This window comes from Psittacula echo, assembly GCF_963264785.1.
Source record: "Psittacula echo genome assembly, chromosome: 2".
Lineage (NCBI taxonomy): Eukaryota > Metazoa > Chordata > Aves > Psittaciformes > Psittacidae > Psittacula > Psittacula echo.
In genome coordinates, this window is record NC_137737.1 from 1458780 (window position 1) to 1484623 (window position 25844).

Genomic DNA, 25844 nt, shown 5'->3' on the forward strand with positions numbered 1-25844 from the left:
GTCAAATTTGATTTCGAGTGGGTCATTTCAGTTAGATGCAAGTTGCTACGTGACGGTTTGCAGGATGCAATAGACCAAGGATGCTGCTTAAAGTCAGAATAAAGACACCAGTGCACAAAAAGAACAAGAAGGTTTTAAAATTGTACTATTAAGTTGAATTTAAAATGCACATAAAAAGGTTTACTTTTTCTTCAAGGAATTGCCTAGCTAATTCTACTGAAGGATGAACTATTACATTAGAATTGTCGATATGTGTGGCTGGCCTGAATGTTTTGTAGAGTCAATGTGGGTAAAATGCTTTATATTGTATGTTTAAGTTAGGCAGGTCTGTCTTCTCTGAAAGGCTCACTTCCTACCTGGTTTTTGTGGTGCTGCAGTATCTGGTCATGTTTCCTGTGCAGACAGCAGCACATGGAACCCGTCCAATAGTGTACTCTTTACTCTTAACGCCTGATTGTATTTACATTGAATTAAAGCATTTGTAGCTCAATTTATTTCTGTTTGTCCTTATGTCTTTAATACATTTGTAAGAGTCAGCTTGTTACTATTCATAAAGGGGAAAAAAACATGCAGTAAGGCCTTTCTGTTGAACACATCCCAGCATTTTTTGGGGGTTGTGGACCTCTTCGAGTGAGTCCAAAGGAGGCAATAAAGATATTCTGTGGGCTGGAGTGGCTCTGCTCTGGAGCCAGACTGAGAGAGCTAGGCTGGTTCAGCCTGGAGAAGAGAAGGCTCCTGAAGGGGAGACCTTAGAGTAGCTCCAGTGCCTAAAGGGGCTCCAGGAAACCTGGAGAGGGGCTTGGGACAAGGGCCTGTAGGGACAGGCCAAGGGGAATGGCTTGAACCTGCCAGAGGGGAGAAGGGAACTGAGCTCTTAGGCAGAAGCTCTTCCCTGTGAGGGTGCTGAGGCGCTGGCCCAGGGTGCCCAGAGAAGCTGTGGCTGCCCCATCCCTGGCAGTGTTCAAGGCCAGGTTGGACACAGGGGCTTGGAGCAAGCTGCTCCAGTGGAAGGTGTCCCTGCCCGTGGCAGGGGTTGGAGCTGGATGAGCTTTAAGGTCCCTTCCAACCCATCCTGTGATTTTCCTCTAATTGTCTGCTTTCTTGCATTTCTTGGCCTACTGTAAGAACTGCAGCACTGTCTGTGTGCAGCCTGTGCGGGGTTTCCTCAGGCATGCGCTTCTGTGCTCTACACTGGCTCTAAAGGCTGGCAAGTTAAGGTTTGTTAGTGTGTCTGCTATATGCTATGTTCTTCAGTTTTCTGCTTTCCTTCTGGACATGCTGCCTGTAGCTCAACAGATGGACTCTGTTGTCTGCTCTTTCTGATCTTTATAGTTCAGAATCTTTTTGCTCTTAGACATCACGTGTTTCAGCACTGTCTTTTAATCAACTCAATGATAGTGTCTGGCACAGGAAAAGAGAGAGTCTAAAGCTCCCTCTTTAGCTATACTCATTCACTATGCTCAGAGAGATTTTGAGCAACTGTTGAATTGAAAGTGCATTCAGTTGGTCTGTGATAGACATTATTGATTATCGATTTCATCAGCTTGTACCTGGAGACTGAAAGAGATCCTAATTTTTTAATTGTGGTCTTGCATTGAAAGGATTTCCTGGTTTTTGATCCTTTATGAGAATAGTTTTAATTTTTTCTAATGTAGGCAAGACCCTGGGTTCACACTTGGAACCCAGCTTGTCTTACTCTAAAAAAAGGCTTTTAATAGGTTTCTGCTCTTTGAGGAAATAGAAGTGGTGATTTCTTCTCTGTCACTACTATACTTCTCCCATGCCGATTATAGCAGATACTGACCCAGCAGAGGCTTTTAGTTTGAATAGCAAAAGGACAAACATGTTCGTAGTATCCTTGCCTGTGGCAGGGGGGTTAGAACTGGAGGAGCTTTAAGGTCCCTTCCAACCCAAGCCATTCCATGATTCCATGTTTTGTACTGCTACAGGATCTGCAGTATCAGTTACATTCTAGCCTGTACAAGTTGCTCCAGTTCTGCTGCATTTGTCCTCCTCCCAGGGCTACATGGAGTGTCTTGTCACTTTACTGCAGGATGCAGAGGGGGACTGGAGCTGATTTTCTGTGCTTTTTAAGTGCCACATTGGAGAACTAGTGTTGTCATGCACAGAGTTAGGTGATTCCGAATGGACTCTTCACTCATGCCCCCTAATTTGTTCTTTGTTTCCTGGCTGTTCAACCAAGACAGTTACATCCAAATTTGTAGCAGTCCCCTAATGCTCGGTGTTGCAAATGAAGGGAATTGACACTGTTCATTGAATGTATAAAGTGAGATGGAAATGCAAAATCCTGAGAGACATTTATGATGATGATGACTTTGATCTGTGTACCTTTTCCATTCAAAAATACCATGTGGTAGTGTGGCAAAATGAGATATTATATGTACCATTGAACATCTCTGAAGAAAATAAATACCTTTGAACCTGTTAAAGGTTCAGATAGCTTATGGTGAACCAAAAGCACTCTGAATAACTAATCAGAACTATTGTATAACTACCTGTATTGATCGTTAAGTGCGTGGAGGTCATCTTACGTAATACTGTGAAGTACTGAAGCCATCATACATACAAAACCAACTAAACTAAGGTTGCCTAAACCACTGTATGCTGAGCATGCTAGATGGAAAGTTATTGTGGGTAACTGGTCAAATGTAAGTAACTTGTTCTCTCCTTTTCTTTCTCTCCCCATGCCGCCCCTGTTTCTTTTTCTGGATTGTTGCTATGTCTCTGTGGACTCATTGCTGCAATGGCTCAAATTCATTGTTTTACTGGACTACTTCTGGACCCTCAACACTGAAAATGATGGAAACGTGTTATTTACAAAGTAGCTGTAAGTATTACGTTGATACACATGTATTACAGCTGTTGTGGAAATAGGAGAAGCCTTAGCTTAGTAGGAGCTGGTTGAAAATCAGGAAGGTATAAAAGTTAAGGGGAAGCTATTGTAAGTGTCAGAAACGTGAGATCTCACCTGATACAACGATCAATGCAGTGGAAGTCAGTGCTTCCAAAACAAAAGAAGTAACTTCTTTGAAAAGCTGTTGGAGGAATTTAAGAAACTCAATTGCTGGTTTGTTTTGGTCGTTTTAGAAGTAGCAAATTATGAACAAATTCAGCCGCTTAAAAATGAATATGTTGAAGGCTTCCATTTCAGTTGGTAGTGGTATATTGGAAATCGGAATCTGGCATCCAACTTCAGGTTTTTAAAAGGCTTTTTCCCATGGAGTATTAATTGCTTACACTAAATACAGCATTATATCAAGTGTAACACTTCATAGGTATTTCTAGTTAGTAATATTTGTAATTTCATTATCTAAAATCGGTCATGTAAATGCTGTAGACCCACTTAACAGAGGAAACAACTTGAAAGTTGCCATCTATTCTTGTTTAGCATTTCATACTCTGTTCTTAGAGTTCTTAGTCGCAAAACTATCCTAAATGTGGAGATATATATGAAGGGGAAGAGACATAAAAATAAATTTAAAATGAGAATTACATGTCAACCTACTCTTTTAAGCAAAAGATGTGTTACCTAGATTTTAATGAGAGGGTGAGTTGTTTCTGGTAAGCATGACATAGATTAAAAGGTATGTAGGCATTAAAAGATGCAGAGTGACTGATGGTGATTAGATCTTTCACATCTGGTAGGATGGGTAGCAATTGCATGTCTTTAGTAGTTACTAAGTTATATATTATGGCTGAAACCATCACTCCGAGAGAAATAGTACCTCATGTTGCTTTAAATAGACAGTTGTCTCCAAAAGCATTTTCAGCTTCTCTCTAAAAGAACTAAACTGTCTTGTCTCATAAGACAATCCATGGACCTGCTGTGGTATCAAACACATTTATAGGATCTGCTGGAAGAGCAGTTTAAAAGTAGCATGGTCAATCTCTGCAGGATCACCAGGTTTAGCACAGTGAGGAAGAAGCATTTTAAGCACCTTAATGTTTTCATTAATGTGATGAGAAGCACTAATGGCTAACATCCAGAATTCTCACTGTTCATAGCAGGCAGTATTTTGAGTAACTTCTTCACAGTACAAGGGAACTGAAGCTTTGTTTCTATGGCCAGCTCATTGAAGCGCATGCTGCATTAGTGTAGAGCTGGATTTAACATGAAGGCCTTCAGTTGTGCCACCCAGAAGTAAAGAAAATCAAGTTAGTCCCCATCATATTGGAGCATTACCACCATGACTCTTCAGAGTTCAAGAAAGCTACAGTCGTACTAGTTGCCTGTGTTTCAAATGGGTGTGGAAACAAAGTTGATTTTATTCTAATCTGTTTGTTCTTGTGGATGTTTAAATAACTAATGGAAGCAAAGGAAGAAGTTACAAGCTTTTCTTCTAACTTTTCTATGTCTCTTGCCATAGCAACAGAAGAACCTTGAAGGATATGTGGGGTTTGCAAATCTTCCAAATCAAGTTTACCGCAAGTCTGTGAAGAGAGGATTTGAATTCACACTCATGGTAGTAGGTAAGTTAGTTTTGAGTGGAGATTGTTGAAAGTATATTAACATAGTTCTTAATCTGTGATGCTGATATATATATATATATATGTTTTTTGTATAGTCTTATGAGAAAATATGCCTTCTAGGCTGTTAAATCTAGAGTGGCTAAAAAGAATGTGTTGTCCAGTATGCAAGTAGATGAGGGAAATAAAGAAAGAGAACTGTGTAGTTCATCCAGTCTAAGGGAAAAGTGGTGTGGATCTAGTCTAAAATGTGACTTGCAAGTATGACAGAATAGAAATAATTCAAACTTGGATTTTCATTTGAGGAAAACAATAGAATGCTTTTACAGTTGAGTGCAACAAGGCAAACTGGCATCCAAAAGTAACGTTGGAATCTTTCCTTGTACATAACCAGGCAGCAGGATCCTGTATGTCCTGCACTTCTGTGGCCACAAAACTATGCTACAAAATCAAAGCTTCAATTTAAACAGACCTTCCTAGTTTGTATGGTTGTAAAGAAAACCAAATGTAAACAGTACTTTCCCTATGGACTACAGAGAATGGGAAATTCTCGTTAGGATAAATGGATAATGCCATGCAGAGCATTTCATTTGGGCTTCGGTGATGACCCAAAATGACCGCTCTCCTGCTAGGACATCAGATTGCCTTTTTTACTCCATCGTTTGAGTACTTGTATGATAGTAGACTGTTACTAAGGTTGAGTACGTACCTACATATACCAGATATGTGACCCGATTTTGACATACAGTGATTCAAGTACTAACAATAATAATAATAATAATAAATGTTTTATAATAGCCAGCTGTTTCTTTGGTGATGTCTACCTTTATCTTTTGTAATTTGATTAGCTTGATAATGCTTTGGTTTGTCATTGCTGTAATGGACGTCTTGTGCAGTCATTATGTGTATGTAGCTTGTAACATAATAGTACCATTGACAGAGCTAGAAATCAAGGTCACATTGGTGAAAACTCATTGCAGGTCACTTCAGTTTTCTTCAGATTACAAAATGAGTTAGAATTTTAGAATCCGAGATTGCTTTTTTCTCTGGGGACTTGATTACAGGTCTTTTGTAATCCAGAATCCAAGTACAGAATTCATTGTTTGCTATAAATCTGTATATAACCTTAAATAAAATGTAATTTTCTGCTGCCTACAGGAAAAAGGGAGGATGGAGGGAGGGAGCTGTCTTCATTCAGTATTATTCCACAGTGGGGTATAACTTATACTTCCAAGTTTCATTCTCGCAAAAACCAAGTCACTTAAAGCAGAAGCAGTAGATGTAGTGATGTATTAGAATTGGAGGAAGTGTGTGACATTACCTTGGTGTTCTTACATTTGCCTGTAGTTCAGCCTAATGCAGTTGCACATAGGAGAACTGTAGAAAATGGTCACTGTTGAGAAGAAAAGTTGGTCCAAAATTAGATTAAAAATGAGTTGTTGATCAGAAAATTTTGTTACCAGTTTTACTTTTAACACTATTTTACTTACTACTGAGACTTCATACATTTGTATAGGAATTCGTATCATTGTCTGGAAATTACTGAGGGGGTTGGCAGCAGTTTTATAAGTTGAAAATGCATATAATGGTCTCCTTCCACCCCACAAGTATAGAAGTCAGATACTTGAAAGTGAGTGTTTAACCCAAATGGTGGCTGATCTTTTAGTAATCTGGAGAGGAATGAGAGGGAGAAATTATGTTATTTACAAGTGACGTGTCTGATAATAATATATCCTGAAAAAATATGTGTATTTTAAATAAGAAGATGGAATGGTTTGTGTATTACTGGTCATTTGGTGGTCAATATTGTAATGTAATGTGCAATTAGATTCTTAGAGTTGTAATTGTTTGTTGCTGTGTTCATCTTTGGAGATGTTGTGCTTTGACTTTGTTGAGGTCTTAAGTTGACGTTGTGATACAGTTCTGTAGTAGTAAATTGAATTATTTATAATCTAGTTATTAAAACTTCAAACTTCAGAATGTAATGCTAATCTGTCTATGGTGAGAGCTGGCTGAGTAAGAATACTGAATTTATCATCATTTGGAAGTAATCTAAAGTATTCCCTTGCTCTGTCTACTATCAAGAGTCGTGCATGCGTGGCTGCCTTTTAATGCACAAGTGCTTGTCTGCTTTATTTATAGACACCTGTTTGTTCTGAAATGAAAAACTGGGAAAAACAATGCTTGTAGTTGCTAAACAGGTACAAAGAAGAAAACAAATTATGTTTCGCATCTGGGATCTCTGCCCAGCTATTTTGAGGCATCTGTGAGGCTTGATATTGCAACTATGTATAGAAACTGTTTTCCAGTTGTCTGTTTAGTCTGGAATAATCAGTTAAACTTAATAGATGTACATAGCATGATACTTGGCTTCTTGGTCTTGAAATACATAGCCTAGAAAGTCAGCAGATCAGCCTGTTGAGGAGGGCTTGCCAGTGCAGTTGTAGAGGTGTAGCGACTGCTGTAAAAACAACTTGGTTTTCGGTTTAACAGTGTGTGATATTTATCTCTGAGGAAGCAGTAAGTACAGCATCCAACAGATCTGACAGTGTTTCCAGTCAGCATTTTTGCAAGGGGATAGGTCAGTTTTACAGAACTCAATAAAATACTTATTCCCCAGACTGTTGAGTTACTGTCTTTGCCCTGGAGCTGATGGGGCTGCCTGTAGCAGTGTGTGGTGGGTTCCTGTCTTCTCTTGTGCCAGTGAAGCTGGAGAGAGGGCTTTTAAATTTGGGTGTGCGGAAGGCCAAGTAGTTGTTAAATAGCCTAGAGCAGGTTCAGGGTACAGGGGTTCATTCTCTGACTTGGCTGGGGGCATTGCTTTGGAAGCGGCTCCTTGCAGCCATGTGGGGCTTGCTCTCGAAGGCAGAGCTCAGTGAGGTTGCTGTATTTGAGGCTTAATGCTAGTGAAAGTCTTTCCTGTAAATAGTTGCTAATGTCCAGGTGTTCTGGTATTTACATTAAATGTAACTAATGGATGAAGTCTTTATGAGCTACACACACACAAATATAAAAAGTTGATGTTAAAATATCCTTTTTATATTCAGTGTTTTAAGAACCAGTGAAAAGGTAACCTTTAGAGAGTAACTGGAGTTACTCCATAATATTTAGCCATGATAAACAGTGTAAGGTTTCTCTCTCATTAGCTGTATTTGTTTCCTCTAGGTTGTATGGTTCCTTTTAGTAGCATTTATAAACTTTCCTTAAGAACCTGAAGACCTGAGATAACCCTTTCTTTTCCTTATTGATCAGTTGTCACTGGACATCAATTTGTCTTTAAAATCTTTGTTGAGACAATGAATTTTGTATGAATCCTATTCCAGAAGGCTCATCGGTTGTTGAAACCACGCTCCTCCTGAAATGGCTTGGTTTTGTAGAGTAAAAACTAACAAGCGCCTCCTCCAAGTGTAAGATGTAAAGTAGGCAGAAATATGTGTTAAGCTGAGCTTCATTCTTGATGCTTTCATAAGAAGGCTTTTAAATCATGGTTTAAAGCAACTGATCTGAAATACAGAAGCTCACCGATGGAAAAAAAATGTCAAGTTGGCCTCGGTAGGCTGCTTCCTTCATAACCTTCTGTAATCTCTTAAAGTATAAGGTAGTTGTTAAAACACTTGAGAACCCGACATAAATATTTGGTCTGTTTGAAATCCAAAGCGTATTCTCTGGATATCTCTGCTGTAGAGGCTTTTTTGGAGGAAATTATATGCTGAAGTCAGATGCTTAAGAAAAGAGAACTTCCAGCAGGAATACTACCACAGTTGCTAGCTCACAGTTAAGAAAAAGCTTAATTGTGACACTGTGGTTGTGTCTGTTTATTAATGTAATTACACTTGCTGAAGTAGTGGGTGTGTTTTTTCTCTTTGTTTCAGTGTAATGAGGTGTGGAACAGAGTTGCTTTTCAGCGTGTCTGTTTTCCAAATGCTGAATCAGGAAATCCCTCTTTTGTCCTCATATTGGAATGACGCTGGTAACGTGGGGTTTGAACCAACACCCAAGTGGATGCAAAGCCGTCATTTCTAAAAATTCTTTTCTCCTATAGACATTACGTACTTAAAAATGACTATTTAGGGTGGCTTTTCCTAGAGCTATGTACTTGAAGGTGTTTGGACTTCATGAGCTTTCTCAGAGGTTGGACTCTTAAAGTTAATGTACTTATTTGTTTAAAATTCGTCTGATTTACAAAGTGTAAAACACAGTCAAGTGACTTTCTAGAGGACCTTCCTACACAGCTCCTATTTGTGAGCAATTCTTTGCTAGCTTTGATTCTGAAAAAGCTATTTTGAAACCTCTCCTATAATAAATTGTCTGGTTTGTTTTCTAATTGTTGCTTTAGCCTTGTAGATCACCTGCAGATTACAACTTAAAGCAAAAACTCATGCTTTAGTATTGTCATAGTGTTTCATTTGATATACAGGCACTCAAATGCTTTGGCCAAACATGGTTATTTGGCATGGATGCCAAGGAGAGGGCTGTATTTTGCAAGACTTGGAAGTTGTGTTAAACAAAAAGCACATTCTGACTTGAAAATGCTTTTATTGTTCACTGAAGAAAACTTGAACTGGTTTGATACTGCTGTCTCCTGGTGATGGATCATGTTCTGACTAGAATCACCCCTTTCATTTTCATCAAGCTGCCCTAGTGGAAGGTGTCCCTGCCCGTGGCAGCGGTTGGAACTGGTTGAGCTTTAAGGTCCCTTCCAACCCAAACCATTCCGTGATTCTGCGATCTCTTGCTAGATGCCTGCTGTCATACAAATCTTGAGTTCTAAAAGCTAACCTTATGTACCATGTATTATTATATTAAAATATTGCTTAGAAAAATTAAGGAAAGTTTTTGTAAAGCTTTGGTGGTTGGATTGAAACTCAACTGAACTGCGTTTTGGTCAGAGCCTGATTTATCTACGAAAGTTCTTTGTTCCTGGCAAAGGTTTTTGAGGGAAGAGCCTTCTCCCTCAGTGTATGGTTGCAAACCCATAGTTTGGCAAAATCTGCCTGTAACCTGATTGGGCTTTATTTCTTTAAACAAGTGATGATTCTGTTGAAAACATTTTTCTATTGCATATATCATTTTCATGACAGTCTCATAACAAATAATATGAATTCTTTTACATCCCTCTGTATTTAAAACTGGTTCTCTAATAGATGTATTCCAGGAATTTCATGAGAGCCATCTCATGAGATACTGTGCTCTGCACTGTGTAGGTGTCATCTTCACTGTCTCTTTTTTAAGCTGTGTGGAGTTTTTCATCCTTGCCTGCATAATTAATCTTGTCATGGTATTAGCTGTCTTCAGGCCAGCTGGAACTTTTGCTATATTCTAACTGCATAAATCTTATTGCTCTGGGTGGTTTTTCTTACCCTGCCTTACCAGGGTTTCATTTGATTCCTAAATAAAAATGTGCTTGCTGAATTTGCATGTAAATGTGTGCACGCATTGACACGCTTACTCTATTGGTATTTAATCTTTTACAGTATGCTTGCTCACTATGGTGAGATCAGTGTTGGAACCTGGTTCTTGTTCCTTTTGGTGACGGGTTTGTAGGTCACTGTTTAACTGAAATGAATAATCTGGGTTTTTTTCTTTTTGTTTTATATTAGAATAATTAGTCACTGCGTGATGTTCTGGTTTTCATAGCATCATGGAATGGTTTGGTTGAAAGGGACCTTTTAAAGCTCCTTTAGTTCCGGCCCCCTCCCACCTTCCATTAGACCATTTATTCCAAAACCCATCCAGCCTGGCCTTGAACACTGCCAGGGATGCTCAGATGTGATGGTGTTTAATATAATGTGTGAACTTAACCACATCCTAGAGAAGGTACCAAACTAATTGATATGTTTTACTTCTTAAAGTGGTTATCAGGTGGCCAAAACAGGTTTTTGATTCTGCCTTCAAAAGTCAACAATTGTCCTGAGCTGCTGTGGTGCATGGGTAGGGTGTGAGCTAAATGTTGTACATCTGGTAAGCAGTGTCTTGTTAGAAGTCACTGCTCCTGTTTCTAGTTCCTTAGCCTTGGATGATCAGGTGCCAATTTACTGCAGGACTGTTTTGGGGCAATCTTTCTACAAGCCTAGAGTGAAATTCAAAGTAGAAATCAGGTTTTTGTGTAGATAAATATACTGTAGGAGTTGAAACCTGGTTCTTTCTTTCTGTTGGCTGAAAATGTCAGGCTTGCCTGCTGCATCAAGAGATGCAGACAGCCTCATGAATGGATAGGTGACTATTGCAACCAAAGTGTTATTCTTGGATGGAGTATTTGTGGTCTGTATCTCTAATTGTACTAAAGCTGCTGTGACCCCTTAATTGTGACTTTTAGATTCAATGTGCGTGTTTTCCCTTTGGCTGATTTTGCAATAGTTCAGATCCTCACTGTGAATCCATTTGAAGGGGTTAGATTTGCTGCTTTTTCCCTGTGTTTTTCTGTATGTAGTATGGTTACATGGTTCTGGGTTTTGGATGTTTTCTGTTGAGCTTCTGAACAGATTTACTGGCAAGTTAGAGTTGATACCATCTTCCTGTCTGGAATTTCTTTTATTAAAGCAAATGAACATCTTTCAAGAAGAGTTTTCTCATTTGTTTTCTGGTGTAGTCTAATGTTTTTTCCAGTCACCATATTATGATACTTAAGTCAGCATATTTAAACTTCTCAGTGATTGGAGGTGAAGCTGTTTCATCAAGCTAGTTTTTCTGTTTGAGTTTCTGTCAGCCTTTACTTCCATCCCAGTTTTTCACTGTAGGTAGTTTTGTCATGCATACCAAGACCACAAATGGAAGAACCCTTACACTCTGTCTTGGAATGGTGCTAAATTTCTGTCAGTGTTGATATAAGCTGTATTATGTGTGTAATGATACTATTCAACGTAGTTCCTTCCCTATATTAAGCTTGAAGTGAAAGCTTTTTGGAGGGTGCTGATCTCCCAGTTGCAGAAGCAGTTCTGGCTTTGTATCACTGAAATACTGACCTCCATCACTGATGAGGCTTTAAGCCAGTGAAAAACACGCTAATTCAGTAGAGTGAAAGCAGTTGCTGAATGTTTGTGGAGCACTTTGCAGCACAAGCATTGTGTGAAAATGAAGAACTGTGAAACAAACCACTGCTGAAAAATACAATTATCAGCTAAAGAGCTGGGAACACTGGATAAGCTGGAATGGCATGGAGCAGCAAAGGGGCTTCATTGCACACACACATGGGTGATGATTGTTGTTACTGCCTTGATCCACATTGCCCAGGTCCTCTGTCCTTCAAGGTAGAAATACTGTGCTTTATATTTAGAAGCATGGTAGGGAATCATGTATTTTAGAAGCAAGTGGCATCAACCTTCAGTTTGTGCCAGTGTTTTGGAATTTGCTGTCCTTGATCTAGTCTTGTTGAAGACCTGTATTTTTTGACCTTAAATATTAGCTTGCCAGCGATACAACAAAATGTTCTGTTGTTCTGCTGTGATGGAAATGCCTGTTATCAAGGCTCTGGTTGTTGCCAGTCAGACCAACAGTTCATTAAATTAAAGGATCATAATTTAGCTGGATTTGTATTCTTATGAAATAATCTGATTTTTGTTACAAATAAGGTAGTCTCAGGAATATTCTGAAGTTGGCTCATGAAAGATCTGAATGGTTCTGCTGTGATACAGTATTCGGTAAAGAGCTAGTTAAACTTTCATCTATATGTATCTCCTCAGACCCTATGATGTAAATCTGTAAAATACTTACTTTGTATCTCGATTAAATTGTGTTTAATTTGCCTTCACATCCACCTGACTTTTCCAATGAGGAGGTACTGTTGAAGTTTGTGCCCCTCACTGCAGAGTTAAAAGGGAGTTGTAAGTCTTCCGAAAGTTAACTTTGTTGTTTGTCTTGGAAGTCGGCAGCTCTCTTTTACCATCTGTTCTCCCTTGGTTTAAGGTATGAGAAAGTTTATTGTCAGTTTCCGGTTAGTTTGTGCTTCCCTGTTTTCCTTACTAGCCATTTGATGTCTGAAAATGCTTTCTATGACAAGTAGGCCAGTCTCAAAGAGGCCTTTGAGCAATGAATGTAATACCCTTTAGTACAAATACCATTGTCTTCATGTAGGATGGCAAAAGTAAATACCTGAAGGAGCTCTTTAAAGGAGCTGAAGACAAGCTTTACTCTGAACATCAGTTTTCTTGATGGGTTGTGAATAATGTGTGATGTTGTTCTGCTTAATGACCCATGGAGAGGTCAGCAACATAAAATAGTGTTCAGGTTTAATTGTAATTCTTTTTAGGGGGGTTTCCCTTCTGAAGTTATTACATATTGGTTACCAGAATTCTAATCTCGTATCTCTAGACCTCTGGCAAAAGACTCGAGGAATGTAGAAACCTTTGAGATGGTTGCACAGGTTTGGGGCTAACCATTCTTCTGTGCTTCCAGTAGCAGAGCTGAAGTCAAGAGGACAAATTATATCATCTCTTTGCAGATGTTTAGTGCATGACGTTCCTTGCCCTGAAAAGCCCAAAGGTAACCTTGTTAGTATGAGTCATAGAATCACAGTCTGGTTTGGGTCAGAAGGGACCTTAAAGCTCATCCAGTTTCAACCCCCTGCCATGGGCAGGAACCCCTTCCACTAGAGCAGCTTGCTCCAAGGCCCTGTGTCCAACCTGGCCTTGAACACTGCCAGGGATGGGGCAGCCACAGCTTCTCTGAGCACCCTGTGCCAGCGCCTAAGCACTCTCATACTGAAGGACTTTTTCTTTACTATGTCTTCTGGTGTAGAGAGAAAGAATGTTAAACAAAATCCCAACCACCTTGTTTCCATGTACTCTGAAGCCTGTGTGACAGGACTAATGCCAGGGTTAGCCTGAGCAGGATGAGCAAAGCCAAGTATGTTCCACAGCATTGCCATCTGTGGTCTGTTGGTGAGCTTTAGTGAAACCCTAGTGAAGTCACACCTTGAAGAGTACTGCTTGCTGCCACACCAAATCCCCTCCTGTATGTAGATTACTGTGTCAATGAAAATAGCATTTTATATTCACTGGCTCTGTAAAGTTGTGCTGGGATTTTTCCATTTTCATTCTTTTATGGTCTGGGGTGTCTATAGTACATAAAACCTTCACTTGAATGATTATTTCAAGGGCATATGTTGTATCCAAATTCTTCCTGAGTAGCTGAAGCTAAAAGACTAAACCAGTTCCCCTTCAGGGAAATATCTTCTCTTAGTTATTTTGAAGAATCAGTACCTGTTTCTGCTGGCATATGGGTAGAGCTTAATCCAGTCATGCGCATCACTCATGAATTCACTTAATAGACTAACACAGTCTAGTGGTTGGAAAACTAAATCCATGGGCTCTTCTTATAAAAGAGAACTTTGGTCCTTTTATCTGGTTATCTGTTGGCCTTGAGCTCTAATGCTGATGTCTTTCTATGATCAGACTGAATGCAAAGTAATGAGTTGAGATGTGGATGATGGGGGCAAATTTTAACCTTAAGTATTCCTTGAATTTCAACAATTTAACTTAATTATCACAGTCATTTCAATTATACAGTAAGTAAAAGGATGTGACTTTTATGTGCTCATGAACTGTGGTTTGAACTGAGGGCAGTGTCCAAACTTGTATTTGGCTGTGGGTTATATCTGGTTTTATATGTGGGTTATATATCTGCTTTGGGTTATTTATGTCAAATGGCAAGCATTCAGTTAACTGAATGAAACAAAACTGACTCAGAGGAAGTATTTATGAACTCTGCAGATACTTGGGCTGTTTGAGGTTCTACTCAGGACTCATCTTCTGCTTCAAGTAACAATAAAAGCATTTATTCTACAACTAATTGCAAAACATTTTAATACACCTGTCTAATTAGAAAGGAGTTGACACCTACACGTTTAGAGATCCATATGGATGAGATGGTGCATAGGAGTCTTGACTATTCAGCTTTCTCATTTTACCATTTAGGTGGATTTTGTCTCAAGAAAGGCTAAACTGTAACAATGCTTTTATGCCTTTTCAACCAGAAATAGAGCTCAGGAAGGTGGAAAATATTGTTGATTGTTTGAAAGGACTCTGGAATTTTTATAGATCTAATACCCTTTAGAATTTGGCTGTATTTGTGTCCTGACATCCTTTGCACTTGCTAATCAGGTGAAGTTAGGCCATTCACAGTATCTGGTTAATGAGAAACTGGAAACAATTAAATAGGGTTACCTCAGATAGAAACTAGTGTTGAAACTAAATTGCACACAATCGCAGTTCTTGTTTGAATGACTCTAATTTGAATATACAGAATGTGAAGACCCTTTGTCAATGCATGTCTCTATTAATGAACTCTTACAGAAAAGATCATACATGAGTAAACCTGCAGTTGATTATCTTATTCCTTTTGCATTGTAAAACTGATGTTATTGTGTCATTTTTTGTGCCATAGGAAAGCAGGTTAAGAAAGCCTTCCCTGGTACTAGTGAGTAAGATAAGCTGATGGCAGATGCAGAGAATTTTTTCTGCTTATTCAAGTACAGTTATGTTTGCCAACATTGTGTGCTTCCCAATTCCCTTAACTGCTGCTGTCAGCCTAAAAATAGGAAAAAAAAAAATTGGGAATGTTGATTATAGTTAATATTTAAATAAATAGTTTATTACAATGAAATAAGAATAAAAAAGCCCAACAACAGTGCTTCACTAAGATCACAGGATCCCAGGCTGGTTTGGGTTGGAAGGGACCTTAAAGCTCCTCCAGCTCCAACCCCTGCCACGGGCAGGGACACCTTCCACTGGAGCAGCTTGATCTGAGCCCCTGTGTCCAACCTGGCCTTGAACACTGCCAGGGATGGGGCAGCCACAGCTTCTCTGGGCACCCTGGGCCAGTGCCTCAGCACCCTCACAGGAAGAGCTTCAGCCTAAGAGCTCATCTCAGTCTCCCCTCTGTCAGGTTAAAGCCATTCTCCCCTTGAGCTGTCATGTTGTGTTCTGTAGTTGTTTGCATGTTCCTAAGTGGTTTCGCTTAGGTGTATCTTTGTACGATGAATCTTTACTGGCTCTGTCTTGTGGTGTTGGGGAGATATTGCATAACTTTGTGCTGTTGGTATTTGTGCTTTATGGAATGTTCCCTCTTGAGAAGTTGCCCTCTCTCCCCAGGTAAGCGGTTAGAGGCTTAATTTACGTTTTCATCCATGTACTTGACTGTAAAACTTTGAATTCTCCAGAACCACATTCCCATCTAATCAATAATAAACTGGTGGGATTTGCTTTTTTCTTGGTGATTGTAGGTTTTCAGTAAGGAGGAGAAAGCTGTTAGCTAATTGCCCAGCTACTGAGGCCCAGACCCTTGCAGCTCTACTGGGAGAGTCTGTGTTTCCTAGAAATCACGTGACATTTAGAAACTCCTAGTTTTGTTCAGGTAGGCACATTGTTCTGACAACATTCACTGCCAATGTAGATGAAGCTTGAGGCTGGCTCTTCTTGGAGAAGAATCTGAGAGCCTGTAGCGCTTTTAACTACAGAAAACAGAGATTAGCTTTGACATAGTTAGGAACACTGCAGATTGTGGTATCTTTCAGAGCAGTAGGTGTGTGTGCCAAATTGAGGTTGGCAAAATGTTTCCACTCCTGAGAGTTTTCCCCCTGAAGTATCTTACCTTTTTGTAATACCTTTTTTTTCACAAAAGATATTTCTGGTGCATATCCTAGTACTGACAGTATGTCCAATGACATGAACCCCTCAATGCATGTTGCCTATTTATTATGAAGAGGAATCAATAAGGCAGAAGCTCTTCTCTGTGAGGGTGCTGAGGCGCTGGCACAGGGTGCCCAGAGAAGCTGTGGCTGCCCCATCCTTGGCAGTGTTCAAGGCCAGGTTGAGCCTTGAGCCACCTGCTCTAGTGTGAGGCATTGCTGCCCATGGCAGGAGGTTGGAACTGTGTGATCGTAAGCTCCTTTCCAAACCAGTCTGTGATTACATAAGCAATGCGCTGCTGCTTTTACTTGTAATGAGCTGCATTCTCAATTTGCTGTGTAAGATTCCCCTCCATTTGTTTTTTTGTGTAAAGCCTCTGCATAGCTGAAGTTATATGATAGGTATAAAATCCTTTTATGAAAGGATTAAAAAAAAAGCTTGAAAAAAGACTCAGCTGGGTTTTCTTGGTACAGTGAGAAGCTTTTAAATGAGGTGGTTTCTGTAAAAGAAACCCCAGGAGAAATAAACAACTGATAGCTTTTTATTTTCCAGCTAAGAAGACTTAGCTAAAAAGACTGCCTTTGTTTCTATAGATCATCACCTATGACTTGTTAGATGAATTGTGCCTTGATTCTGCTTATTCTTCTGAGATTGGAAGATCAAGGGCTGTGTCTTGCATGCCTTTCTACCTGTTCTGTTCAAGCTGCTGTGTCATGGCAGTGCAGTTGAATATATTTAGCATCCTTTCATGTCCAATAAATTGTAGTGCTCTTGTTTCTGATGTTTCAGGCCGCAGCTTTTTTTGTTCAAGTACTTTGGACCCTTTCCGGAAGGCTTTTCATTACTTACTGTTCAAAACCATCTTTAGCTCTTTCCACAGATTCTAACAAAGTGACTGCATATGTCAAAACATATGTATAGCTTTAGAGTTATCTGCTTCTAGAAGGAAGCAAAAGCTGTGGTTCTTGAAGCTATTCTGGGAGAAAGTGAGGACTTGATCTGCTGAGTGTGAAGGTGGGAAGAATACTGAAGGGGAATGGGAAAATGAGAGACAAACTCCTTGTATTGCTGCTTAAGCCTGAGATGTAAATTTTGATTTGCAAAAATAATTAGTAATTGAATTTCCATGGGTGAAAAGGTGGAAAAATGCGACCGGGACAGATATTCCTGCTGCCTGCTGTCCTCTCAGTTTGAAGCCCACACAGTTCAGATATAGCACAGGGTGCTTCTAGGGAAGCGGGAGCCGTGTGGCTGGCTGGTGGTAAGGTGGTCAGGGACGGCGGGGAGCTGGGCTTCGTGGAGAAGTTCCCTTGGTCAGGTCTGCCAGCAGAGGTGAATTTGAGTTTGGCTTCTTTCAGTATGCCGTGAGAGGCTGTCAGACAGCACCCAAGTACCTGCAAGGGTTTCTCTTACCTCAGACCCACTGAATACCACAGCTTTTTGTCCTCTCTCTTTGAGGTGACTAAGTCCTTGTAAATGAGGTTGAGGACACATTGGAGTAACACAGTTGAGTGAGGTAGAGGTGGTATACTGTGGTTCTCTAAAAGGGTAGGATAAATGAGATGCCACTTACTAAAAAGCAGATCTGTTGTGGAAACTTGTCTGGCTGAGTCTGGTGGGCACCATGCGTGGGTTGTTGTGCACAGACCTGTTCACAGTGAATGCAGTTGCTGATGTTCCACTGAAGCTTTGGGAATTGTTCTGAATGTTGTACCATGGGGCCTTTTTGTAAGCATCAGTTCTTCTCCATCAGAAACTTTTTTGCCATTTTTGTTACGTGTGAGCTCTCTGGGTGTTCCCTCTTGAAGGCTTAAATGTGTTTTTTGTCCTGCCCTTTCTGTCGTCAAAGTATCGCTAAATGTATTCATTAATCCTCTGGGTAACTCTGTGTTTTCCTGACTTACATGATTCATGTCTAACAAAGACCACTTACAGCCTTAAAGATTAAGTGCGGAGCTGGTTCTTGCGCAGATGTGGTGGTCCATTTGTTCCTGGTCTGAATCATGCTGTGCATCTGTGGATACTGCCCTTCTCGCTTTTTGCCTTGTAGCTTGTTGAGAACCTGGATCGGTTTACTGGCTTCAGAGAGGGTGTTTGGCACAACACTTTAATGTGAAGCCTTCATCTAAAACTATAGATCACCATAAGTCAGCTGCATCCAGAACAACAGATCATTGTTGTTTTACTTTCAGAGTCTAGTATGGCTGAGGAGAATGCAGAGGAATACATGGAAGCCATTCTGAAGCTCTAGTTATAGAGACCATCAGTATAGGAATATAGATTTTTTAGTTTTTTCTTAAAGAAAACCTGGATATGGACATTATGGGTTTGTGTTTTGGCTTTTTTCTTCTTTTGAAGAGTCTTGCAAAGTAGCAAAGAAAACTTTGTTTCCCAAGGAAGGAGAAGTTTTACCCTGTCTGTAGTCCCTGCTGGCCATAGAGTTTATGCATAGTGCTCATGACTTATACTGTGTTGATAATTTAACTACTCAAGCTTGTCGAAACCACTCTAGCTTGCCTTTCAGAGCAAGCTTCTTTGTATCTCTGTTCTAAGCCTGCTAATTAGCAGTTAGCATTGGTCAAAAATCAAAACCAAGCACTGTTTGTGTACGCTGTGAACAGGATGAATTAATGGAGCTTTCTGTGTTGTTACATGTGTGTTTTCCTTGGCGCTTCTTGTTTGAGGGTATATGAACTGTAGTAGCTCTTTAATGTTGATCCTTCTCAGTTCAATGCACTGAAGTTCCAAAATAGTATTTTATCTGTGTTTTGAGTCCAGTTTTTGGAAAGAAGTGAGTGAAAGATGAGAACAACTTTAAAGCTGTAGTGTTGTGTGGAGGGGTCTTTGTTGGTTGGGTTTTGGGATTTTCAGTAATACTGATTTATTTGGCTTATATAAAGCTTGTACAAAAAGGGTTCTTGAATATGCTGGTTTCTACAAAGTTTTATGGGATGTGATCCATAATCTATAATACATTCCAGGTAGGAGGATGTTTGCTATGTCCTGTGCCATCCTTCATTTTCAGAAGTGAGAGAACAGAGACTGAATTCAGTTTCCTCCCCTATGATCCAGAGGTGCTAAATTCACATTCTTGTAAGACATTTTTATATACTTGTCAAAATGCTACTAAAACCAGCCTAACCGTGTTCTGCAGCTTGTTGCTGCCTGGGTCAGCAGGCTCGTGCTAGAGCTGTAAATAAAATGTATTTGGTGAGTTATTCTTCAAGTACTTTCAAATGAATGAAGCCACGTGTGTTCAGGTGTTCAAGGCAGGTTGGACGGGGCTTGGAGCAACCTGCTCTAGTGGAAGGGGTCCTTGCCCATGGCAGAGGGTTGGAACTGGATGAACTTTAAGGTCCATTCCAATGATACTAATCTAACCATTCTATGATATTAATGAATTATATTCCCCCTCCCTCCCCCAGTTGTTTCCATGCGTGACATTTGAGGATGATCAGTTAAGCACAAAGAAGCACACAGAAACATAGGTATGTTATGTCTGTAGTAGACTTGAGGGGCTTCCAAATGTTTGCTAAGTAAAGCCCACTAATTGTAATGATTTTTAAGATTAAGAAATTGACCAATAGCAAAAAGAAACCAGTGAAAATCTCTTTAGAACCTAATCATTAGTAAAGATGTGACCAAGTATTTTGTGCTTCTGTACAAATGCTGTGAAATTATTGTAGCTTTGAGCAAATCTCACCTGATTTGAAGTAAAAAATGTAATGCTAGAGTATCTCGTGTCTGCTGTTAGAGGCACTGTGGCTGAAAATAGCCTTTAGATTTCTCCCTGTGCTGTGGACGTTACTGTTGTCCGATCACTTTAAAGATCTTAATGTAGCTCTTTATGGGCTACGTGTATTTAAATAAAGAATAATTAAAAACCAATCTATACTTTGGGACTGGGAGAAGCCGTCCAGGTCCCTTGGTGGTCTCCCTCACTCCTGATGATTCGCTCTTTTAAGCATGGCAGCGAGAAGCCTTTCAAATTACAAAACACTGTCCTGATACAGATTGTAGTGCTGCATCTCCAGTGGAGGTGCAGGAGGATGTTGTGAAACATAACGCTGGTGTAAAGGCAGCAAGTTATGGCCAATTATGGATAAATCTACTGGTCATTTCAGTACCTGAATTATCTCTGGGGCAATTTTGGCCTATAATTCAGATGGAGCATTAGTAGAGATGGGTTGGGGGTGGTGGTGGAATTTTTCATGGAAATTTGGATGTAAAGGTGATGTTTTGCAGGGGTGGTAGTGACGATCATTATTTTTACAGTATAGATGGGTTTAGATCAAACTGTAAGAAGTGGTTGACCTGAAACACATAATGTAAACAGGAAGTTGGTTGTTGTTCAGGGTGAGTTTATTTTGGGAAGGAATATTCTTGGGAGAGCTTATTGATGCTTCATTGTACCACAGCTCACTGCAGCAGAGAGATTTGCTGAAGTCTGACTCTTGCCTAAAACCATTTTCCACAGCTTTCTGATTGATTTTTCTGTAGGACTATTTCATTCCAGTGTAATTGGATGCTGGGATGACTAGTACTGCCCTCCCACTATGATACTCGATTTAGGACTCTGTCCTTCCTTTCTCTCTGATTAGTCTGTGTGGCTTAAGTGCTTCACTGTCGAGAAGTTTTGTGCAGAAACAGCATAGATTTGGGCTGCTATGTATAGCTGTCATTTTCAGATATAGCTAGCAGTTTAGTTTTCAGTTTTATTCAAAAACAAAAGCAAGCTGCTCCAGTGGAAGGGGTCCCTGCCCGTGGCAGGGGTTGGAACTGGATGAGCTTTAAGGTCTCTTCCAACCCAAACTATTCTATGATTTTATAACTACTGAATCTGCTGGCTTCATCCTTTTAAATCACAGTCTTTTAGACCTTCATTTTTGTGTTCTTGACTTGGCTGTCATCTTGCCTTTACTTTTGAAAACAGAGTTCCCAATAACACTGGATATAAAAGTGCAAAAAACGGCCCTGGTAGGTCGGGGTTTTTTTCACCATAAGAAGTTTGAACAATACGGGATGTTACTGAAACTGCAGAAGTTGTTCATCCCCGTTCCCTGCTTCTGCAAGGATGTTGTGCTACACAGTGACCTATTTTAGCCGCAACAGTTGGAAACATCTAGGAAAGATCCAGACTCGCATCTTCCTTTTCAAAACTACTAGAATCAGTGTCAATCCCTTGGCAGTCACTGCCTCAGCCGTGACTCTGTTTTGCCATTCCTTACCTCATCTGGCTGCCTTTCTCTCCTCTATCGATACTAGTGGATTTCCTTGACGTGGCTCTTTTTCCACTGACCAGCCTGATGTGGTGAACTGTCTATTTCTAGTCCTCCTTCCATCTTTTTAATGTTGGTACATCTGTAACATGTCCAGCATGAAGTTACCACTGGAAAATAACTAGAGCTGCTGTCACCAAGGTTGCTGGTTCCTTTGAGAGGTTTCCCATCGGAATATGGCAAGGATGATGAGTGTCACAGATGTTAATGGATAAAACACTACGTAAAACCTTGGTTTTAATGTGGCACTGGAGTCGCTATTAAACTTGCTTATTTCAAGGTTTGTGTGTAATTTAGTGTTTGTTTCCCTAGCTTTTCAGTCATTGCACACCTTTAAATACTGTGAAATGGAAATTACTATTTCACTTCAGGATTGAGTGCTTGTCAGCTGCTTTTCCCAAACCAGGTTGTGGGGACTTGTAAGAAAATAAGACTTGAGTACTTTTCATTGAGAAGCAAAAAAACCCCAACACCTCGAACCCAAACCAACCCCCAACACTTGAACGGTTTTCTTAATGAAGCCCAGAGCAAAGTGAAGGGAAAAAATGACACTGTGCATTCCATATGTGGTCAGCCTCTTTGTGACTAGTTTTTCTGTAAGGCTTGCTTATTTTTACTGAGCCTTTTTCGACAGATGCTGGAATTCCCTTTTCATAGTGTTTCTTAATATAGTGGACAATTCTTTGAAGATGCTTGAATGGGAAAATTTAGGTGATATATAGGGTGGCAGTTGCGTCAATAAGAGTATGGAAATGATTCTCCATCACTTTTAAGTACTTGAAGAGACACATTGGCCTTGGTGGCATTTATGAAGTGTCGTTCTGGTTTAATTAGGAAAAAAGTTGTGATCCAGCAATAGCAGCTGTTCCTTTAGGCTGAAGTTCAGATTCTAGCCTGGTCTAAGCCTGTGCTGCTGCTGAAAGAACTAAGAGCACTGGGCCCAAGCTGGGTTAGTGTGAGAATCCAGCTGGAAAGTTTTCTGGGAGCTGCAAGGAACGTTGGTCTTCAGTCTGCTCATAGCATGCAAAAGAGAAATCTTGTGTCAGCACAGAGAAGGGGTGGCATGGAGGCTGGGGGTTAATTTCTTGTGGTGAAAGTAGTGCTTGATGTGACCTGGAGCACCAGTGTGATGAGGAGCAGCTGAGGGACCTGGAGAAGAGAAGGCTCAGGGGGGACCTGATCGCTCCCTACAAGTGCCTGAGAGGAGGATGGAGCCAGGAGGGGCTGGGCTCTGCTCCCAAGGAACAAGGGATGGGACAAGAGGAACCGGCCTCAAGCTGCACCAGGGCAGGTTTAGATGGAGCTGAGGAACAATTCCTGCCCCAGAGGGTGCTCAGGCATTGGAACAGGCTGCCCAGGGCAGGGCTGCAGGCACCGACCCTGCAAGTGCTCACACACCGTGGAGACGAGGCCTCAGTGCCATGGGTTAGTGGTGGCCTTGGCAATGCTGGGGAAGGGTTGGACTTGGTGAGCTTAAAGGGCTTTTCCAACCTAAATGATTCTATGATTCGGTGTTTGTTTCAGAAACTTGTCAAAATGAGCTGTGGTTGCATTGAAATAATGCTGACTTTCGGCTAGAAATCTGCAGCGTTCTAATTACTGACTGTACTCTGGTGATTGGAATGAGGGATCTGTGTCTGTATCTGAGATACTTTGCTTTGAAGAATTTAAGACTTGTACAGTTGGAAGATCAGCTTATTCTGTGGATATCTTCAGACTACAAATACTAAATGAAGCTATGTACAAATCATCTTGTAGGATGCAATTGAAACATATTCCTAGGGTAATGTTTAAAGATTGTGGTTTATAGATTCTGCATGTGTCTGAGGTTCTGGAGAGCTCAAGGAAAGAGCACAACTGGGTGCACTGCTCAGCTGAAGTCATGCATCGCATCAGCTGATGGCAATGGATGCAGAACTCTGCTTTGGCCACATGCTTTCGAGTTGACACTTGTTTGAAAGCCTGGTTGTTGCAACAGCCCAGTGTGGTTTAGAATGAAAGCAAGTCTTTGTCCTCCTTTAAAAGAACAACTTAAGGTTTGTAAATGACACGTACATGCGGTCTTGGCTTTAAATCGGTTTTTTAGGATGCATCTTTCAAACCAAACATTTGTGGGGTATGGAAAGATCTTCTTTGTATGTATTTTCAAATGACTCCCCAAGTTTTTATTAAATGGGGAGCTTCCACATGTGTTCAAGTGTAAATAACTCCATGGCATGGATCTTACTTGGACTTCCATGCATCACTGAAGCTTTTCCTTTATGTTTTGTAAAGTCTGATGACTTGAATTAGATTTCAGGATGAACAAATACCTGAGAGACCAATTCCAACAACAGTGTGGAATCTGACAACTACTCAAGCAAATTCTTCATGAGGAGTGGGAAGCTACTTGCTGTGGGAGAGCAACAGGAGACTTCTTTAATTCAGACGTTGGAGTTCAGCTAAAATGAAAAAAATCCATAGTACTGCAGTGGTGGTGTCCTCCTGTTCTCACTTGGGGAATGTAGGATAATTACTGAAATATTCTATGTGCTGCTACAAAAGCAGGGAACTTTAAAATCCAGAGTGAAACTGCAAGTCTTAGGGTAGCATAAATCTTGAAACAGGAGATGAGGTGGGATTTTGTGGTACGTTGCATTAAAAAGGCTAATTTAGAGGGGTAGCATTACCCTGGAGTGGAGGAGAGATTGCATGATTTCTTTATTTTTCCTTAGTTCTTGGAGGCCTACCCTGCTGACGCAACTGTGGAGTCAATACACAGTTGCTAATTTAGAGGAAACTGACTATTGGCAAGTATTTATTCACCACTTTTCTGCTACATCAGTGCCAGGCATAGCAGAAACCAATAACTGACAACTCAGCAGATGTTGAGAGAGAAAAGAGCATGTCAGATTTTCCCTAACTTACCAAGCCAGTGTTTTTTTTCTTTTACATTGCATTTGACTGAATGATTTAAGAGGTTATGGGAGAAAATGTTTATGTCACCCCCTCCTTTGAACAGGACTGTGGCTTACCTGATTGTGCGTCCTTGCATCTGGGCTTTGTCCTCCCTAGCTGGAAAGAATTCCAGAAGGAATCCTGGTCCACCTCCGGTGTCTGTCCTTCATGGTCATCTGCTGCAAAACATAGCAAGCGCACCAGACAGGTCTGAGGATATCACCTTATCGTCAGCCCTGTCTGTTTTCCTTTCAGCTTTGTTAAGTGTGTGCTTCTGTTGTTGGCTTCAAAAGCGGCTCAGTTTTCCTCTAAGTACTTATTAGAAAACTGAATGGTGGTGACAGCAATTTGGAAGCAATGGCTTAGCACTTCTGCACAACTGTTCTCCTCACCATATTAAGAAGAGTGTAGTCTTGACAACACAAGCTTATTCCAAACTACCTCAGCTTTTGTTAGAGATAAAATGTAGTTTGACAACTACAGTGGAAGCTCTCTTATGGAAACAAAAGAATGTAACCACCCACAAGTAACTGAAGTATCAAATGTGTGTATTTTGCCAAGGCTGCTTACAAGTGGGAGCAGTGTGCCCAGCAGAGTGCATCTCCGCCATCCTCTTGGTCCTCGTTTGACTAGCACTGACTGTAAACATCTTTGCCCTAACTTTCCATTCCTTATTTGCCCCCAGAAGAATACCACTGGGGTAAATCTGCAGAATTCTACCCAGCTGTCTGTGTCTTTCTTTTGACACTTGTGCCAGTGAAGTGTTTTGTCCTATTATAGTTTCCCTTGTGTCCACTGCAATTACAAGTGCTTCCAAAGACACTGAGGAGAGAAGGCATCAAGAGACAAGGTATAAGGTATTGAATGAAATTTGGACTAGAAATCTTCAAAGGTCAGTCCTCTGACATATTTTTGTGGATAGCAAAATATCCCACCGGAGGTATTTTGAGAGCACTCAACACTTACTTCCAGTAGTTTTACTGTGTTCATGCATACATTTTCAAGGGAAGAGCTGATGCAGTGTTGAGTTCAAGTCAATCTAGGTGTTCTTTGTAGAGTTCTATAGAAACTCGTTAGTTTCCATGTAGATAAAAGTAAGTCTTTCTTATCCATTTTGAATTTTCTGTGATGGTCATGCCTTAGATGTGCCAGTTGGATGGTTTTTTTCAGTAGTCTGCTGCTTCATCTTTCTGTCCCAATCACTGTCTTGTTATTTTCTCATTGGCATGTGTGGATTTTATTTCTGCCCAAGTAATGAAAGATCCTACTGTGAGTAATTGATCTGTGAGCTGTTGATTAATAGAGCTTTCATTCTTGAGTCAGCAAACGTTAGAAATGGGGTACTAGAAATGCTTTGCAATTAATTGTCAGTAGTGATGCACAGATGGCATGTTGTGTTCTTATATTGGGGGTTTTTTTAATTCACATAACTGGGGAAGTTTTTAGTTCATAGAATTGGGGAATGTGACCAATTATATTTGTCACTCAATATGTCTCCAGAGAGTAAGTCCACCTC

General features: G+C 40.4%; 1 protein-coding gene across 1 annotated transcript in view; it reads left to right on the forward strand.

The window, feature by feature from the left end:
- The first annotated feature begins 2761 nt into the window (after nt 1-2761).
- The window catches only part of SEPTIN7 (septin 7), a 54464-nt gene continuing 31381 nt past the window's right edge, over nt 2762-25844 (forward strand). Inside the window, exons 1-2 of the mRNA XM_080611745.1 lie at nt 2762-2848; nt 4389-4491. Coding sequence (XP_080467871.1) covers nt 4482-4491 — 10 coding nt within the window. The 5' untranslated portion in view covers nt 2762-2848; nt 4389-4481. The remainder of the gene's footprint in view (nt 2849-4388; nt 4492-25844) is intronic.